This window comes from Schistocerca nitens, chromosome 2 (genome assembly GCF_023898315.1).
Source record: "Schistocerca nitens isolate TAMUIC-IGC-003100 chromosome 2, iqSchNite1.1, whole genome shotgun sequence".
Classification (NCBI taxonomy): domain Eukaryota; kingdom Metazoa; phylum Arthropoda; class Insecta; order Orthoptera; family Acrididae; genus Schistocerca; species Schistocerca nitens.
In genome coordinates this window covers 689,491,436-689,512,071 of record NC_064615.1, presented here as the reverse complement: position 1 = coordinate 689,512,071, position 20,636 = coordinate 689,491,436, and the positions used below count along the sequence as shown (strand labels likewise).

Genomic DNA, 20,636 nt, shown 5'->3' with positions numbered 1-20,636 from the left:
GTGCCTTCACACGTGGCTCTGCCTTTGATCGTGTACACCCTCCGGGTTACAGGACTGGAGTAGGTGGTGGTGGGAGGGTGCATGGGACAGGTTTTACACCGGGGGCGGTTACAAGGGTAGGAGCCAGAGGGTAGGGAAGGTGGTTTGGGGATTTCATAGGGATGAACTAAGAGGTTACGAAGGTTAGGTGGACGGCGGAAAGACACTCTTGGTGGAGTGGGGAGGATGTCATGAAGGATGGATCTCATTTCAGGGCAGGATTTGAGGAAGTCGTATCCCTGCTGGAGAGCCACATTCAGAATCTGATCCAGTCCCGGAAAGTATCCTGTCACAAGTGGGGCACTTTTGTGGTTCTTCTGTGGGAGGTTCTGGGTTTGAGAGGATGAGGAGGTGGCTCTGGTTATTTGCTTCTGTACCAGGTCGGGAGGGTAGTTGCGGGATGCGAAAGCTGTTGTCAGGTTGTTGGTGTAATGCTTCAGGGATTCCGGACTGGAGCAGATTCGTTTGCCACGAATACCTAGGCTGTAGGGAAGGGACCGTTTGATGTGGAATGGGTGGCAGCTGTCGTAATGGAGGTACTGTTGCTTGTTGGTGGGTTTGATGTGGACGGACGTGTGAAGCTGGCCATTGGACAGGTGGAGGTCAACATCAAGGAAAGTGGCATGGGATTTGGAGTAGGGCCAGGTGAATCTGATGGAACCAAAGGAGTTGAGGTTGGAGAGGAAATTCTGGAGTTCTTCTTCACTGTGAGTCCAGATCATGAAGATGTCATCAATAAATCTGTACCAAACTTTGGGTTGGCAGGCCTGGGTAACCAAGAAGGCTTCCTCTAAGTGACCCATGAATAGGTTGGCGTACGAAGGGGCCATCCTGGTACCCATGGCTGTTCCCTTTAATTGTTGGTATGTCTGGTCTTCAAAAGTGAAGAAGTTGTGGGTCAGGATGAAGCTGGCTAAGGTAATGAGGAAAGAGGTTTTAGGTAGGGTGGCAGGTGATCGGCGTGAAAGGAAGTGCTCCATCGCAGCAAGGCCCTGGACGTGCGGGATATTTGTGTATAAGGAAGTGGCATCAATGGTTACAAGGATGGTTTCTGGGGGTAATGGATTGGGTAAGGATTCCAGGCGTTCGAGAAAGTGGTTGGTGTCTTTGATGAAGGATGGGAGACTGCATGTAATGGGTTGAAGGTGTTGATCTACGTAGGCAGAGATACGTTCTGTGGGGGCTTGGTAACCAGCTACAATGGGGCGGCCGGGATGATTGGGTTTGTGAATTTTAGGAAGAAGGTAGAAGGTAGGGGTGCGGGGTGTCTGTGGTGTCAGGAGGTTGATGGAGTCAGGTGAAAGGTTTTGTAGGGGGCCTAAGGTTCTGAGGATTCCTTGAAGCTCCGCATGGACAGCGTCACAGCGGGACCCACCTCCTCTTCCTCAAAATCACCCTCTCCAAACCTTCCAGGAATTTCTGACTTCCAGCCTTGCCTCTCAATCCTTCTTAAAAAACCTTAATCCTACTCCCAACATCACCACTGCTGAAGCCCAGGCTATCCGTGATCTGAAGGCTGACCGGTCCATCGTCATTCTTCCGGCGGACAAGGGTTCCACGACTGTGGTACTTGATCGTCGGGAGTATGTGGCTGAGGGACTGCGTCAGCTTTCAGACAACACCACATACAAAGTCTGCCAAGGTAATCCCATTCCGGATGTCCAGGCGGAGCTTCAAGGAATCCTCAGAACCTTAGGCCCCCTACAAAACCTTTCACCTGACTCCATCAACCTCCTGACACCACCGACACCCCGCACCCCTACCTTCTACCTTCTTCCTAAAATTCACAAACCCAATCATCCCGGCCGCCCCATTGTAGCTGGTTACCAAGCCCCCACAGAACGTATCTCTGCCTACGTAGATCAACACCTTCAACCCATTACATGCAGTCTCCCATCCTTCATCAAAGACACCAACCACTTTCTCGAACGCCTGGAATCCTTACCCAATCCGTTACCCCCAGAAACCATCCTTGTAACCATTGATGCCACTTCCTTATACACAAATATCCCGCACGTCCAGGGCCTTGCTGCGATGGAGCACTTCCTTTCACGCCGATCACCTGCCACCCTACCTAAAACCTCTTTCCTCATTACCTTAGCCAGCTTCATCCTGACCCACAACTTCTTCACTTTTGAAGACCAGACATACCAACAATTAAAGGGAACAGCCATGGGTACCAGGATGGCCCCTTCGTACGCCAACCTATTCATGGGTCACTTAGAGGAAGCCTTCTTGGTTACCCAGGCCTGCCAACCCAAAGTTTGGTACAGATTTATTGATGACATCTTCATGATCTGGACTCACAGTGAAGAAGAACTCCAGAATTTCCTCTCCAACCTCAACTCCTTTGGTTCCATCAGATTCACCTGGTCCTACTCCAAATCCCATGCCACTTTCCTTGATGTTGACCTCCACCTGTCCAATGGCCAGCTTCACACGTCCGTCCACATCAAACCCACCAACAAGCAACAGTACCTCCATTACGACAGCTGCCACCCATTCCACATCAAACGGTCCCTTCCCTACAGCCTAGGTATTCGTGGCAAACGAATCTGCTCCAGTCCGGAATCCCTGAAGCATTACACCAACAACCTGACAACAGCTTTCGCATCCCGCAACTACCCTCCCGACCTGGTACAGAAGCAAATAACCAGAGCCACCTCCTCATCCTCTCAAACCCAGAACCTCCCACAGATGAACCACAAAAGTGCCCCACTTGTGACAGGATACTTTCCGGGACTGGATCAGATTCTGAATGTGGCTCTCCAGCAGGGATACGACTTCCTCAAATCCTGCCCTGAAATGAGATCCATCCTTCATGACATCCTCCCCACTCCACCAAGAGTGTCTTTCCGCCGTCCACCTAACCTTCGTAACCTCTTAGTTCATCCCTATGAAATCCCCAAACCACCTTCCCTACCCTCTGGCTCCTACCCTTGTAACCGCCCCCGGTGTAAAACCTGTCCCATGCACCCTCCCACCACCACCTACTCCAGTCCTGTAACTCGGAGGGTGTACACGATCAAAGGCAGAGCCACGTGTGAAGGCACCCACGCGATCTACCAACTGACCTGCCTACACTGTGATGCATTCTATGTGGGAATGACCAGCAACAAACTGTCCATTCGCATGAATGGACACAGGCAGACAGTGTTTGTTGGTAATGAGGATCACCCTGTGGCTAAACATGCCTTGGTGCACGGCCAGCACATCTTAGCGCAGTGTTACACCGTCCGGGTTATCTGGATACTTCCCACTAACACCAACCTATCCGAGCTCCGGAGATGGGAACTTGCTCTTCAATATATCCTCTCTTCCTGTTACCCACCAGGCCTCAATCTCTGCTAATTTCAAGTTGCCGCCACTCATACCTCACCTGTCATTCAGCAACATCTTTGCCTCTGCACTTCTGCCTCGACTGACATCTCTGCCCAAACTCTTTGTCTTTAAATATGTCTGCTTGTGAGATGTATGCTTGTGCCTGTATATGTGTGGATGGATATGTGTGTGTGTGCGAGTGTATACCCGTCCTTTTTTCCCCCTAAGGTAAGTCCTTCCGCTCCCGGGATTGGAATGACTCCTTACCTTCTCCCTTAAAACCCACATCCTTTCGTCTTTCCCTCTCCTTCCCTCTTTCCTGATGAGGCAACAGTTTGTTGTGAAAGCTTGAATTTTGTGTGTGTGTTTGTGTACCGTTTGTGTGTCTGTCGACCTGCCAGCACTTTCATTTGGTAAGTCACATCATCTTTGTATATATATATATATATATATATATATATATATATATATATATATATATATATATATATATATATATATATATAAAAAAACCAAGATCATCAGAGATTACGTATATTGAAATGTTTCAAAATTGTAGGACATGAGCACATATTCTTGTCTCTAAATGGGACATGTAGAAGGCACTATAAGATTTTGTTATAAGGTTTATCTCAGGCATTTGTTCTTTTGTTACTCATGAATGTTAAATATGAATGATATGTGACCTCATGCGATTGACACCAGTGTAAATTACCTAACAACTCAAGGAAGAAAGGGACTAAGAAAGACTGGAGTTTAACATCCTATCAATTATGAGGTCATTAGAGATGGAGCGTAACCACAGTTTGGGGAAGGACGGGATAAGAAATCAACAATGGCCCTTCCAAAGGAGCCATCCTACCATATGCCTTATTTGATTTAGAGAAGCCACTGAAAACCTACATTTGGATGGTCTGACAGGTGTTTGAATTGCTAGCGTCCCAAATGTGAATCTAATGCCTTGCCATTGCACCATCTTGCCCCCTCCCCTCTTCCACGTAATTTCAATCAGCATCGTAAGTATATCTTCTGCTTGTTTGCTTTTATGTCTCACCTAGTAATTCCCAGCATGGATTATTTCATTACCCACAGAGTAACTTTCAGATTTTTAATGTTTTTCATATTAAAAATTTGTTTCACTGCCACAAGTCAAAACTGGTAAGAAAAACTGATTCATGCTTTTTTTTCCCTTTTCCTCAGTCTGATATACAGTCTGTTCTAGTGAAGAAGCACAAGGCAGCAGTTAAAGCAGTGGGAGTTTTTCTTCTTGAATTTTTAAAAAAATGTGCATCAAGTAAGAAGGAAGATAACGCTTATCGCAAGGCCTTCGAAGCTTTTGTTCAAGATTTACTGATTGCAGGGGACAAGCCAGAGTGGCCAGCTGTTCATTCTTTCTTCTGCATTCTCTGCAATTTGTTTGTAAGTATCCTCAGGCATGAAAATCTAGTTACATATATAGTTATTACTTTGATGGAAGTCAGACAATTTCAAAAACAATAATGGTTTTTATGACATTTGCCACAATATTTACATGATTACTAATGCAGTAATATGCTTGGTAATTGTGAAGAAACATATTGTATTTACTTGATTCCTTTTCTATTCTCCATAAGTAGATAATACAACTATAACTAAGTAGATAATACAACTATAACATTAAACCATCCATAATTTTTCTTGAATGCAAGGATGTTTAGTCCTAACAATAGAAGGATATAATGTTGGTATGGTGGCTTTTATGCCCCAACCATGGCAAAGGGTGTGGCTCATGTCACTGACCATGAGGTACAAGGAAGATGGCTGTGACAACATTAAATTCCATGTAGAAAAACCTGTATTAATTCCCTTTTTAAGTATAATTTCCTGCAAAGCTACTTACTGAAAAATTTCCTTTCAATGTAATTGAGTAGACACTGAGCCCATTTACTAAATGTAAGTAGAACTATCCCCCAAAGCTGCCACCCTATATTAATTACATCTATTTGTAACAGGACACAGGTCTCAGAATAGAGAAAGTATAGTGATGTAGATGTAACAGAATTGTCTTCCTAAGTATAGTCACCAAGGATTCTGAAAATTGTGATCATGTGAATCCCAGATTATGCTCTTCTCACACGTCATCCTCCAATTTATTGAAAAATGTTATCATGTGGTTACAGTGTGACATGTCTTTTTCTTTTCTTTTTTCAGTAGTACTCCCTCAAAAAAGACATAAACGTTCTTTCCAGACAGCACAGTTCTAGCAGATCTTAATTTCACACATTTAATATGTCCTTGGTTCTGAAAGTATGATTTGTTGCTAGATTAGTAGTGTCTAAGCTGTTCAGTTTCCTTGTAAGTATAGATTCATACAGGCCTGGCAGTGGAATGACCATTGAAAACCACCAAAATTAGAACAGGGTGTATACGACCCAGGACCACCGGGAGATCCGGGAAAAACCTGGGAATTTTTTAGAATTCCGGGAATTTTTCATTGTTTTAGTTTTCAGTTAAATTTTTGTAACTTTGACAGGTAAGAACCAATACTCTAACAAAGAATATTACTGTATCTAGCTACTGCAGAATAATACTGCAGCAATAAAAAATGAACGAGAGAAAAAGAAACGAAAATAAAATTTAAGTTGCCAAGGAAATTTCATCGTACTCAACAACAAAACACAGTGCTCTTACAAGCGACTGCCAACAGTAAAATGTGTCAAAGGCTTTAGGAAGACTATGAAAGGTTTCATAACAACAAATTGCCTTCGATGGGCGTGACGTCACATCTTTACATTAGATTTGTTTGAGCGGTTGCGAGCGAGCTTATGCATGTGTGCAGTTGAGTCTCGTATGAATAGTACCTTCCCCTGCTTCTGGCTACAGAAGTGTGGCAGTTAGCTGTATAAGCAATAGCAGCAAGCAGCCAGATGCTATCCGGAAAAATTTTACTGGTGCACCTAAGCTGGCAGGTTCACGTATGCGCAACAGGCCAGGAACCAGGGGGCAGGGGCAAACCGGGTTATCTGCCCCGGGCGATAGTTTCAGAGGGGGTGGGGGGTGGGGGGCGCCAAATTCATATTATTGAGGAAAAATACCTTGTTTTACAAAGCCCCTAGCACCCAGCGCACGTTGGTCTATTGATTTCTCATATGATTTTGATCGCATCCCTGTTGGTTTTTGAACATTTTTAAACAAATTCTAAGTCAATTTCTGAAAGAATCGTAAGTTGATTTTTGAATGCGTGCATAGTGTACGTGATGTCTCTGCCAGGGGAATCCCCGTCGCATCTAGAAATAAACTTTCCTGTAGACAAATGGGGACGGGTCTTCACGAGCTGAGCGGAATAAAGGCGAACGGATGAATGCCAGTCGCTGTTTATGTGGTTGACTGGGTTTGCAAATGATCAGCGTTGTTATAACTACTAGCGAATTCCATAGATTCAGACTACCAGAGTGGAAAAAAATGACTAACAGGAATAACAGGCAACAAAGATTGCGTAGTGTCTCCTCCGTGTGTCCAAGAAAATGAAATTTTGACAGAAAATTTTTGGACAGACCGTTACACTGCTAAGGGCCAGTTATACAGTCCCCGGCTAGCAGCCGCTAAAGTTCTATTCTGCGAGTAGCGTGGAAAACGCGTTGTACGAACACGTAATAACGCCCAACTGGATAACTAAACCGGTGACGAAATTAACCAGAGAATAAGTTTTGACAGTGGCAGGAATAGTTACAGAATTAGTGATAAGATTGTTTGTTAGAACGAGGAAGGAGAAGAAACGGGAACCCACACAAATTAGGGGAGAATATGACGATTCGAAATTTATTTAAAAATTTAGTACTACTACTTTTTGATCTCATGCTTCAGAAGCTAGAGAGTATGAATGAAATGTGAAAGTATTTCCTAACACAAAACTTTTTGCTTGTAGCAGGCCTAATAAGCATTTGATATTCGTACTTCGTGAATTATATTCCGCCGTGTTTAAAAATGACCATTTGTGCCAAAAGAGTCTCGTTTCTTTGGTGTGTGTAACAACTGCTGCAATATTGTGCAAGCCTATTTAATTTTATATAGCTGTAACAAAAGACATGTAATCAGATCGAGAAACGACACCAGTCTTGGGTACAATTTGTATTAACAGCTTTTCTAGTATTAGACAACGACATTTCGTTTTTTCATGTAGCAAAACATTGACGAACTTTGATGAGGTAGTAGATTCTTTCCCAGAAAGGAAAGTGCACCATATAAAGCTGTGGCAAGATTAGAGAGAAAAGAAGCTAGGACTTAACGATTGAAGAAGAGTGTACTGTCTTGCTTGTCTCTTGTCTTTACTCATTTTATCCTATATTTAATTTTGTGTCACACAAATCAGCAAGTTATTAGCTAATAGGCAGTAAAGACTGTACATTTTCTGAAGAGTTCTTGGTCTGCCGGTTACAAATAATCCCAACCAGTATTAATTCCGAGATTTTTTTAAAGAGGAGCAAGATGTCAAACTGGCCGACTGGGAGCAGGAGACTCACCACAGGACATTTTAATTTCCACTGGCGTGAATATAGTTTGGTGGCACCCATTCCATTACAAAATATTACAGGTCTGAATTCCACAGAGCGAAATACAAGAGACGTGCGATGGAAGAATGCCGTGTGGAGAGGCGTGGCACTGCACTTTGCCACACTTAAGACCAAATAACATGTCTTACATTTCCTCGAATATATATGTTTTATGTATCAGACTCTTCAGAAAGATGTATGCTACAAAATGAAGATATTTTTGAAAAGTCGATTTTTAAATTTTTGGCGTCCTACCTCAATTCTCAAGGGAGGGGGGAGCGCCACTGTCTTATATCGCCCCGGTTCGGGAATATCGTAGATCCGGACCTGATTTACAGAGCAGTCTGAGTCGTAGTGGGATGTGGTAGTCTCCACGTGACCCATGTTTATGTTAAGTGATTTTGCTGTTTCCGCTTCGTTTATTGCTCTCACTTCAAATGAAAACAAAACGGATTTCTGTGGCCGGGAGCTATCATGTGAATTAAAATACATGGCCTTGCAGAACAATAAAGCTATTTTTGTCGGTTTGTTAAAGAAATTTGACTTTTACTGATCTTTTCTGCTGAGGCAGTCAGTTTATTTGAAACTAAGTGTTTAATTTCACACTATTGGCTAGTTTCAACTGTTTGCTGCATTTCAGGTTCACGTTTTCATCTTCTAGCACATATGGCATTATGCCTTAATAAAGAACCAAACATGAGATAATACAGTACAGGTACTCCAAGAAAATTTACATCTGAATCTGGACATACGAATGTGCACTTTAAGCCGAATGATGCATTTTAGTATAGTTCACAAAATTCCCATGCTCTTGGAGTGTCCTCTAATGTCTTGTTTCTTTTATGACATAATGTAAGATTTTTTAAGGTTTTACACGTACGAACGTACGGCTTCCTGCGTCATCGTAGCTGCACAAGCGCTGCGACACCTGTTATATGGCGTGCTCTGGCAACTGCAGAAACGATTCTATTTCTAACAGGTCGTGGAAAAACATTGCGAATGGTTGTTTGGAAAGCGTTACTTTCAAAGTAAATTTCCTTTTACGCTAGATGGACTCTGTGTGCGCGAATGTCCAATGAATTTCTTAAATCACAGAGCATTTGACTCTCAATCAAAAATCAAATCTTTGAGGACGACCATTTAGAATATTTTCGAGCCCAGAAGATCAGACATTTGTGTCGTTGTTAAAAAATTTACTGACACATTTTTGTGATGTATCTTTAAAGTGTAACACGCGCAAAAATGATCATTACGTGTTAAAGCTTAGCTTCTCTTGCAGCTTATTAATCTTAGTGACCAATATTAAACGTAAAAGCTTTTCTTTTCTTGCAGCAACACTATGTACATATGTATATTGATTTAAACTTTTACCTTTTTCTGTTTGTGTGTTCGCACTACTTTACAGTAATGCTGCTATTGGCTGACTACATCACATGTCCTATGATCAGAATACCCACTGTCATCGGCTGGCGAGATCGCTTGACATGAGCTACAACTGGCTTACAAAAGCGCATCTCAATCTCGATTTCAATCCTTCAGAAAGTAACATGTGGTGTTTGGTGGAATTCGAATTTATACTTTCGCAATACGAAAATATGCAGTGTATATGTTGCTGCACATCAGACATCTTTCTAAAACGTGTTTTTCCCCTGAGTTTCGTTTTCTAAAGTGCCGGGACATTCTACGCCTATGTATAAAACCACATCCATTTAAAGGATTGAGAAGTTTTACAGTTTCGAGGAAAAGTATACTCCTACTTAACACGGAAAAAAATGTATTTTCATCTGGGAGAAAGTATATTTTTAACCGGGAAATCCGGGAATTTTTTTTCGTCATCCACGTATACATCCTGTAGAAGTCTTTCCATTTTATTTACAGTAGTTTCTGACATCCCTTGTGCCTGCACGTCGAGGGAAAAAATTGAGCACTTCTTAAACATTGAACTTCATACCAGTTTAGTCTCTTTATTTTTTATTTTATTATTTTATTGTTTGCGTAACTATATTTGTTAATTTCATGATTTAAACAAATAATTCAACCTAAACCTCATAGTAGAAGAAACTCTTAAAAAGACACAATGTTTTGATGTATGCAGTTAATTTAATGAGTTAAGTTTTAATTACAATTTCTGTGAATTTAACTTCGAACAACGTGTAGTTTCATCGCCTATTATTGTGATGATATATAAGGGCCCGATTTTTGATCACGAGACAGCCAGTCCACGGCCAAGTTTTAGACGAGTAACCTGTGCTGGTTAGAACAACAACAATGCTTCAGATTAACTGTGGAATAAGTGTTAAACAATTAGGCTGTGTTTAAAAACAGTGACAGTGTCTGCCTCACACATACCTGATCATTCTTCATGAACTGTGAACTTTGTTTTTAGGTTTTACTGCTCGTAGATGTTCAACAAGAAACTATTGTAGCAGTATGTGGAGTTTCGCCTGCTAACTATTAATGAGGCTTATCGAAGGTTACATAATAGTGCACTGGCCATATAACTGTGTAATATTGAGGGTTGTGCAAAATGAAAATTAAAGTACTGTGAAACGCAACTGTTTACCTGTCGGCTACATGATTTACAGTAGTGTGTGTTGAAATCCACAACCCAGTTTTCACCCAGTGTAGCAACGCAGTACATCGACACTGAGGACAATCATCAGTTGACGAATAAATAAAAGTAGGTGGGACCGCCACAACTGGACACCTCACTGCAATGATTTGATGTAAACTAATTTGACAAATACATAACAAATTTTCCAGACAAGTACATTGAGATCAAGAACAAACATTTGTTTCTGGAGAAAAGAAAGTTGAAGGGAGAACTAGGTTTGAGTTGAGAGTAGCCTCCAGAGTAGTTTCGTTTCTTTCACTGATTCTAGATGAGCTTTGTGAAACTTACAAAGAGACTGTTAAAGTTTTGAAACTGCTAATCACGATGCCTATCTCGACATCAGAAGCTGAGAGCTGCTTTTCAGTGCTCAAGAACATTACAACACCTCTATGAAACACTGTGAAAGAAGAATGACTGAGTGCTTTAGGGATGTTATTTTGTGAAAAGTCATTTGTAAAATTTCAGCTCAATATATTTATTTGCCAAGAAGGAGAAATGACAAATGGATTTCCAGTACCTTTCCTACTAATCATTTTGAAGCTGTCCTCCCAATTTCATGGAGTTACTACTTCTGGTGAGAACAATGCTTTTGGTTTTAAATGTTGATAGTTTTATTAAATTTTGTGCCCAAAATTTCTGATTATAAGTTGGAATTTGTACATGCTCTATTATTTCAAATTGTAATGGCACTCATGTTGTATTAAGTGTGGACACTGAATTCTGGCAGTCAGCTGTGAACATAAACAAGGACTTAGGCCAGTCAAGGGATGAACAGCATTGCTGGGGGACAAGCCTCACCTTCTTACAGGGCTGCCAGCCTAAGTCTGTGTTTTGTGCTCCTGAGGAGGCAGAACTGATATAATGCTCACATGGATTGCTGATCCCATCTGGTGGTGTGGGAGCCATATTCAAACCCAATGACGGACCAAGATTAGTCTCTGCACTCATTTCAAAATGAGAAAAGAAAACACAATGCACGACACAAAACAAAATGGAGAACATAAAGCATTTGGTAATGGCTACAGCACTATTGTTTGCTGATGTTGGTATAATAAATGTCGTAAGTCAGGCTGAATTTTTACCAGATCTTACAGAACCATTTACCAGAACACCATCCTGCCTTAGAACTGTCATGTAAAAGTGTCCACATACACCCTATGAGCAGTGAAGAATTGCCTGCTCGATAATGTGCATTCACACGCATACATTTGTGTTGTGTGTGAAAGAAGGATTTTTGAAATCGCTGTTAAAGTTTTATTTCTCATGTAGATGCAACAAAGAGATAGCTAAAGCAACCACCTCCCTCTCTCTCTCTCTCTCTCTCTCTCTCTCAAAATCGTATACAAATGTTTCCTATCATGTTCTTCAGGAATTGTGGATAAGAAAAGCATCATTGTAATAAATGTTTATATCTTCTCCCTCTCACTGGGCCTACATAATTACAGCTGGAGGCTTATAATATCATTGTGTGCGGGAGGGGGAAGGGGGGAATGGTTCACATATACACCTAATTATTGGTGCAGATATCATTGGGTTTGTCATGTTGCATTTCTGCTTCTATCTACAATAATTTTTCAAACAGATCAACTCAGCTATTGTCAGAGGATCCTGAGTTTATACATTAATGTTGAAGATCTTCAATGCTTGCTTGAGCTGCTCCTTGTAGCACTTCAGGGAGTCGTCATGAGGTTTTCTGCAGGTTCTGAGCTTACCATAAAAGACTTGATTAGGTTGTCATTTCATCTGAGACTGTAATTAATGGATGTGTCTTCTATCCTTGTCATAAGTGTCCCCATGAGAACTGTAACATTGGTATGGTTACCATCCAGTTGATATTCAAAGCTGCAAAAAGCTCCTGCTAGTGGAACCACAACAATTTTTCTACCTCACACTGGCCAAGAGTTCAGGCTTCACAGCTGTACTGCAAGGTTTGGCAAAAAATATTTGGTAAACCACTTGTTTAGTGCTTAAGGGACCTGCTGGGAGAAGCTTCCACAGGCTGCAAGGGCAACTCAGCTTCTGTTTCCTGTGACATTTCAGAAATGCAGTACTCTGTAAGAATACTTCCAAAGTAGAAGTTGTGATTTAACTGCTCCTGATTTGTATGGTACATGATGATGTTATAGCTTGGGAGGGTGCTTCAAAAGGCATGTTGAGGGTGTATATTTAGTTATCTGAATATTTACTGATAGGTCAAATTGCTCATATGTGCTCTTCAAGCAGTTGATGGATGATTGCAGCCCTCCTTCTGTTGGATTATAGGAGCAGTGCCATCTGTTTAGTGCCACATGTGTAGGTAGCACACAGCCTTTTTAGGTCCATTTATGGTTGAAAATTCCTGCAGTTATTCTTGTAACTCCAGCAGATGTATTGATTGATCGATATATATAATTACACGTACTTTGGCGTGGTTACTAGGCATGACATGGAATGATCCTTCCAGCAGCACCAGGTCACATGGTTAAACAATAGTGGCAGCTTCACAAGCTGCGACATTGTCGCGAAAAAACACAGTGACCCATATATGTAATAAGTTTCCTTTAATTTCCGTCTATGGTCACAATTTTGCTCTGTTTGACAGATTACCGGTTTCGGTCTTTAATGACCATCATCAGATCTGTCTCATAACTTTGATTTTATGAGACAGATCTGATGATGGTCATTAAAAACCGAAACCGGTAATCTGTCAAACAGAACAAAATTGTGACCATAGACGGAAATTAAAGGAAACTTATTCCAATAGTGGCAGATTAAGAACTACAGTGAACTATCTTGCCCTCACTTGCCTCAACTTGCTGATGTGTACTATGTGCTATCCAGTGGACTGTCTGCAGCCACACTTGTTACATTTGCCTGTTTTCTGGGCACTGAACTGGACTTTACTCCTTGCCATTGATGTTTGGCTTGCACATGAACATGTTTCTATTCCTAAATTGGTGTGGTCTCCATTCGAATGCACCTTGTGCCTACCATGAGTGCACCAACAGTGTTTATGTTCTCCAGGAGAGTGGTTTGTATTAGAATGCTTGCCAGCCTGACAATATTACAGTGTGCTCCAGCACTAACATTTACTATTCAGTAAATCTCCAGAATAGTTTCACTGTCAAGAGGCATCCACTCTAGAAGTCCTTGTATCTGTGTGGTTCAAGAAATGTCAAGATCTATTATTTTCTGTGGTTTATTTGCGCGTAAGTAATTTTGAATGAAACCCATATTGTTGAAGGAGGAGATATACAATGACCAATGATATTATTGTAATGTGCTCTGATCAGTCATAACAATGTGTAAGGCAACCAAAATGTCTTAACATAATCCAGATAGCGTCTCTGGGTATAGTGATGTCTCCCTGATTAAATAGAATCAGATGATGTCAAAAGCCTTTTCTAGCTCTTACAACACTATGAATGGAGGTATATGTTCTGTCTTTTTCTCTGGCAGCTATCTTCAACAGATGATCATGTCAAGCAAAGCAAAGTCAATTTTGTATCTTTGGAGCAGTGAGAGCCACATTGAGATTCAGGGAGGATTTTATCCAATACAGGCTGAAGACTGTTCAACAGAATTTTTTTCTGCAGTTGCTGTGGTCACCATTTTCCAAAGATAGTGGCTATCATGCTATGTTCAATCAGATTGTACTGTTTGGGTTCCCTACATTAAAGAGGTCAGAGTGAAGATGTTGGTCTAGAGGGTTAATCCTTAATCCTCCACTGCATTTGGTTTCTAGATGTCTGTCTTCGGAGCGAGGAGTCTTTCTTCGTATCAGAATGTTTGAGCTTTTCTGAAATCTGTGAATTAAGTTGCAGCACATGTCAAAGAAAGTATTTTGTAGTAGAGAAGTTAACAATTCAGTAGTGAGTTAAAGTGTTCTTTACAGCACCTCAAACTGTCTTGGCAGTCAGTGAGAACTGTCATTCTCTACATCTCTCAGGTTTCTGTGGTGGAACAAATTTGTCAGTAGAGCTCCTTTGCACATATGGTAAATGTCCATGAGTCTCCGGCATCAGGAAATAATAGTAATTTTATGATTTTTTTTTTTTTTTTTTTTTTTTTTTTTTTTGTAACCATCAGTTACTCTAAATTTCCCTTACTTTAGCTGGAAATTTTGTGTTTCAGCTCTTAAAAATATTTCTTATTCCTTCTAGAGGAGGGATCTTGAGCAAGAGGTAGATAGGCTTTTGTAGTCTTTAGGATGGTTGTACAATGGTGTTTTGAAATGTGGTCCATTCCAGCTCTACCAATTTTATTTTGACAATTTACGATCCAGCTGGTCTAAAATAAAGTACTCCTTGGTGATAGTTTCATGCTGAAGTTTTAATGTGTAGAGTTTCATTATTGACGGGTTGATATAGTGGGTGCAAGACTTCCAATGGATAGGAAACCTGAGACGATGGCTAAGAATTTTGTGATTTCTTCAGCAATCATCAGTGTTCCTTAAAAAATAATAATAAGCAGAAGAATAATTCAAACACTAAAAGCTATTAATAAATACTTCTTTTTTGTCAATCAGTTTGTCTTCAGATTATCAGCTATCCTGTATACCAAGGGAGAGAATGTAATGTAATGCACATTTAACTGTCAATACTACACTATCTGATATGCACGCTCATGAGCACTCCCATGTGATGTCACATACTGATTGAATCATTTATATCAACAAGACAGTTTTAAGATATAATTGGGTGTACAAGATCATATTATGAGGGTTTTTGTGAGCATTGTAATGTATCCAGTGTTAATGCATTGTGTTGTAGAAGTTTGGCTTCCCTCTTGAATGTTGATTTCTTATTGTAGCTGAAATTCACCTTTATACTTGACTGTGGATAAACACAAACCTCATCTTCTGGTTTGGCAGTGCATGCTGGAAGTCAAGAATGCTCAATCGCAATGTGAATGTCAAACTGACAGCTTGAAATACAACAACAGAATGCTAACAGATTTGATACATAACTTTTCATCTTATGTTTTTGTTGATATCAGTAGCACTGTTTACTTAAAGGCAAGTCACACTTCTCCAAGCCGGGACACCAAATTACGGAATAACTCAATGTTCAGCAATTACCACAACTTATGATAATACTGCAATCATGGTGAGACTTCGAATGCCATATCAGTTTATGTGCACAAGTAATAACAAAAGCTCCCATCAGTTTTTGATTCTTGACTACTTAACTAATAAATGATGATAAATATTGTGATCACCATCTTTGGCGAGGTAGACATTGGCCAACACATCACTTCACCTAAGTGATATATCACACCACATACCCCCTCCCTTAAACAAATGACATTGCTACAACACCCTTACACAAAAAGATAAATAATATTCGTTTGTGTGGCATTATTTTGTCTTACCGAACTTGGATCTTGGCCAACTAATTCCTGTTGTGTATTAAATGTGAGATTACATTGACCAGAAGCTACACAACATTTCTACCAAGTAGCCACTTGGATAACACAGTTTTAAGTTCCTTAAGTAAGCAGAGTCTTAAATAATCTTGACAATAGTTTATAAAGAGGGCTAGTAAATTCAATGCTTAATGGTTGAATGACTGGATTTTTGAGGGCATCAGGGCCCACAAGACATCAGAGTTCCAGGCATATTGCACAACATATAGCAAGTCTTTCTGTCTCAACAACATGGGGAATGTGGTCCTCATCAACCAAGTGGGAGGAGTTAAGCACTCCAAAGAAGTTGCAGCAGTCAGGAAGACAGTAGACATTTGTCTTTTCCATCAGTCCTCAGTAAGTGAAGTGCTGCAACCGTTACGTAGTGCATAGATTCTTCTAGGGAGCCCATGTAACACAGCACCTAGAAAAAATCAAGGAAAGGAAAAGAACCACTATGGAACTGGTATTTGAAGCCAGGACAAAATTTGGGGACATGTTTTGAATAAGATTACCTTACATTACCCCATATTTGTGGAGCCCCTCACAATCTAATGGCTTCTTAAACCAGTTACAGAGTGTCCTTTTATTCTTACCCTGTGCTCTGTGTATCTTCACTGACCCTAATAGGATTTTATTTTGAACTATTGCATTGTTTTTATCTTGCTAGTTTGATGTTGCTTTATGCCATTAAAAGAGTTTTCTAATATTCTTTAAAATGTAAGCGAGGAGAACAGGAACGTTGGGTGAGTTGCAAATCCTTGTTAACAGGGTTGCACTGTGAATTGACCTCCAGATGTTGGCATTCTCGCTCTATTCTTGCACGGCCCGATGTTACCTAGCCTTTCCTTTTCTGACGTCAAGTTTTTGCATTCATTATAAAAATTTGCCATTAGTTTTGCCATATTTTTTGTCCTTCTCACTTCCTCTTTAGACAAGGAGGCTGGTTTCATTAATCCTGTCTTCACCATGCGCGCATACTGAAGCTGGACATACCCATCTTTTGACAACCACTGTACTTTCCCTGGTGGTATCACATGGGTGACATCATCATGCTATTGGGATATTTGATTTTCTTCAAAGTGCTGTTATTTTCATACCATGCTCCCTGTTATCTGATAAGATAATGGGGCATGATGATGATGATTATCCTATGATGCTTGATGAAATGGTGACAACTGGTGAATCGGGGATCTTTGCAATTGACGGTCAGTTTGTCCTCCCTGTAAACACAGCCTGGTGTCGCCTCCACCTCTGCCACTAACATTGCAGTGGCTAACAGTTTTATTTCAAAGTACGCGATCCAGAGTGACGTTATAGGGGCGGAAATATTATGAACTCTACAGGCAGTCTGATATGTCTGTGTAAGTAGAAGAAACTAATGATCGAAGTCCGAAAACAATTTATTGGACTGTTCAATTAACCAAAACAAATTCTCCAAGTATAACACCAACACAAAACAGTGATCCGCCTTCGAATCACAACTACATACAAGAATAATATAGAAAACAACTGAAATAATTTCCTACTCGTCTCCGCCAGGGACTTCAACGATATACCAAGCCTAATCCAGAGATCAGCGAGAAGATCCAAGCCGGGCTGCCGGGGCGGTAGCTATCCACATTGCTGGCGGTCGATGAACTGCTGATGTGCGGCTGAGCGCCGGCCTTTATAGCGCTTCGGCGGATGAGTACCTCGGAACTATTTTCTATCACGTGGTTTGACGTGTGAAAATAGTTCCTGAATTTGCAGTCACCTCTTCCTTATGTTTATGTGGGCCGGTAGTGCCCCCTGGTGGCCGCTGGTGTCTTTGCTGCGTTGTTGTTGTTGTTGTTGTTGTTGTGGCCATTCATCAATATTGCCTGTCGGTTGTGTAGTGTTTCGGTGTGCCTGCGAGGCGGGCAACCCACGGCTGCAGGCTGTCAGTTTGGTTGCTGGTACTCTAGGCACCTTGATGTCTGTTGGAGAAGGCCACAGCACAGTCAAAAACCATGTGTCCTTTTCTACTACAAGCAAGTAGACTACTTTGTTTCCAGTCATGTTCCCTAGCAATAATCTAGCTAGTAACGTGCAGCTTGGGCAGTCTAAGAAACTCATATGGTATCATTTATGGGTTAGCTCTGCACTTCAGGAAGAATGTTCTCACAATCTTGAAGGGAATGTTCTGTTTGTAATCTCATTTGACGAGTGCCTCCACGAAGTGCCCGATTTGCAACAAATCGATATTGCCCTTAGATACTGGCACAGAGTGTATAAACTGATGAAAATACTCTGATTTTCATCAGCAGTTTTAGGCCATACCACTGCTGTTTATATGTTGGGTGGTTTTAAGAAAAAAAGTCGGACCTGACTCTTACCAACATGTTTCAAGTATCAGTGGATGGGCCAAATGTCAACTGGGCACACTTGAAGCACTTGTATTATGACGTGAAGAGTATTCATAAGGACAGTGCATGAACTTTTATTGATACGGGATCTTGTGGTTTCCATACAGTTCACAAGAGTTTCAAGAATGCTGCCTTAAAGACTAACTGGGGCATTGAACCTTTAATGAGATCAATGTATAGTGAGTTGAAGAATGTACCTGCAATAAGAGCTGATTATAAAAGCTTTAATAAGCCATAAAGCTGCCCTTCCTTAAAAAGTTCTGGTCCTCAGGGGCTCAACATTGATTTGCTTGGTGACCCCAGGCTTCCTGAACTGGGGACTGGTAAGCGCTGCCAATCCCCTGTCACCATAACCTGTGGGCATGTTTCAGCAGTCACCGCGTGGTGTCTCTGGGAATGGGGATCTTGGCTTGACCGCCCAGATTGCAAGGACAGGATAAAAAAAAACTCTCAATCTCAACATATGCTGCACGCTGATGGGATGCATGCTGTTGAGGTGGAACAGTCATTAGTGGGCAACCTCTGGGGAACTTGCCACACCTCAGTTGTATAAGGCTCACTCAGGCACATGGGACTGTGTCTGAGTGGACCCTTATTTCCCTAGCTACTTGTGGGACCAAGATGGAACCATCTTCTGGTAAACCTTCCGGGATGTAAGGTCGTGGTCCATGAAACTCTTCGGCTCCTAACTTTTTGTCCAGAGCTGCGCTGGACATCTTCAGAGGGGTGTTTCTCCTCCGGTGAGTCGCTCTCAGACGTCCGACCCGACAGTCGGCAAGACTCACCGGAGGAGAAACACCCCTCTGAAGATGTCCAGCGCAGCTCTGGACGAAACGTTAGGAGCCAAAGAGTTTCATGGACCACGACCCTACATCCCGGAAGGTTTACCAGAAGATGTGTCATCCGGTCGTGAAAGCCTTCATATTATGACAAGATGGAACCCTCTAAATCATCTTCTTCTCCTTCCAGCGGGAAGGGTGTACCACCCGGGAGTATTCACACCCATTCATCAAAAAGAATGAGAGAGGCTAGTCCTCCTGATAGTAAGAATACTTTGATCTGCAGTAACAGGGCTCATGGAGTCATGAATAACAATGTGTTTCTGGTGATAAAGAGGAAGGAGGGGACATTTGGAAAAAGTCCCCCTTTTATATCCATAAAGGTTTGGAAGGCCTTGCTGGAACATTTAAATCTATAAAATGATTGCGTAATGACTCATTGTTAGTCGAAACTAGCAGGTCAAAGCCGACAGACTTTCTTAAGAAATTGCAGAAACTGGGTGACTATGATATCATTATTGAGATGCACACCTCTCAACCCCAGTAAGGGCATTGTCACATGTCAAGATATCATGGACATGGACATAGCAGAACTGAAGCAAGAATGGGCATCCCAGGGAATGGTCAGTGTGGAGCAATGAATGTGCAGGAATAATGGAGCAACTGGAAAGACTGTCACTTTCATTGTCACATTCAGTTCTCTGACATTGCCTGAACATCTTTTGGCGGGGTTCCTTCGACTTAATGTTCAGCCTTACATTCCAACCCTATGTGGTGCCAGCGTTTTGGCCGTACAACCATGAGTTGTGAGGTGAAGCGATCTGCAAGAACTGTGGAAAGGCCGCTCATGATGCTGAGACTGACAGCCCATCTCCTGCGATCTGCATCAAGTGCTCTGGGAGCCACACAGTCTGGAGCTAAGGCTGCCCTGTTTTTGCTGAAGGACGCAAAATACAGGAGATAAAAGTGACCAAGCAGATCCCCTATGCCAAAGCCAAAAAACAGTATAAGGCGACAAAACCCCTCTCTTTGCCACCTCATATTCCTCCATGGTGCAAAAACCTATTCCTAAGGCGGATGCTTCAACACAGACGACACCTAGTGTGCCTGTATCCACCACAAGCACCTGTACTTGCATGTATACCTGTTAAGGGAAAAAGAGTAAGGACAAAGAAATCCAGTCAGCTGCACCAGGAAAGACTAACGACAGTTCTGCAGCGAGCATCCAAAAGGTACAAGAAAAGCAGAGCGCCTCTCATTACCCCCTTTCCCCCTCATCCTCGAAGTGACAGGGTGCAGGGAAAGGCTCACAATGTTCGGGTCAAAAGCTGTCCCAAGCACTGTCAGATGTCATTGTTTCCCGTCTGACTGATTAGGAAGAAATCATGGAGTTAGATGCCTTGGATCCAGACAGCCCCTCCACTCCCTGTCGCTCTTCAAGTGCTTCACCTCCCAAGTGCAAAGATAAGGGTAAATTAAAACCGCAATGATGACATTGCTTCCATACTACAGTGAAACATGAATGGGTTCAGGACTCATGTGGAGGACCTGAGACTCCTAACACAGGCATGTCCCTTGTGCC

At 41.8% G+C, this 20,636-nt stretch overlaps 1 protein-coding gene across 1 annotated transcript in view; it reads left to right on the top strand.

The window, feature by feature from the left end:
• The window catches only part of LOC126235262 (nipped-B-like protein A), a 274,736-nt gene that overhangs the window by 88,479 nt on the left and 165,621 nt on the right, over window positions 1-20,636 (top strand). Inside the window, exon 6 of the mRNA XM_049943992.1 lies at window positions 4,561-4,779. Coding sequence (XP_049799949.1) covers window positions 4,561-4,779 — 219 coding nt within the window. The remainder of the gene's footprint in view (window positions 1-4,560; window positions 4,780-20,636) is intronic.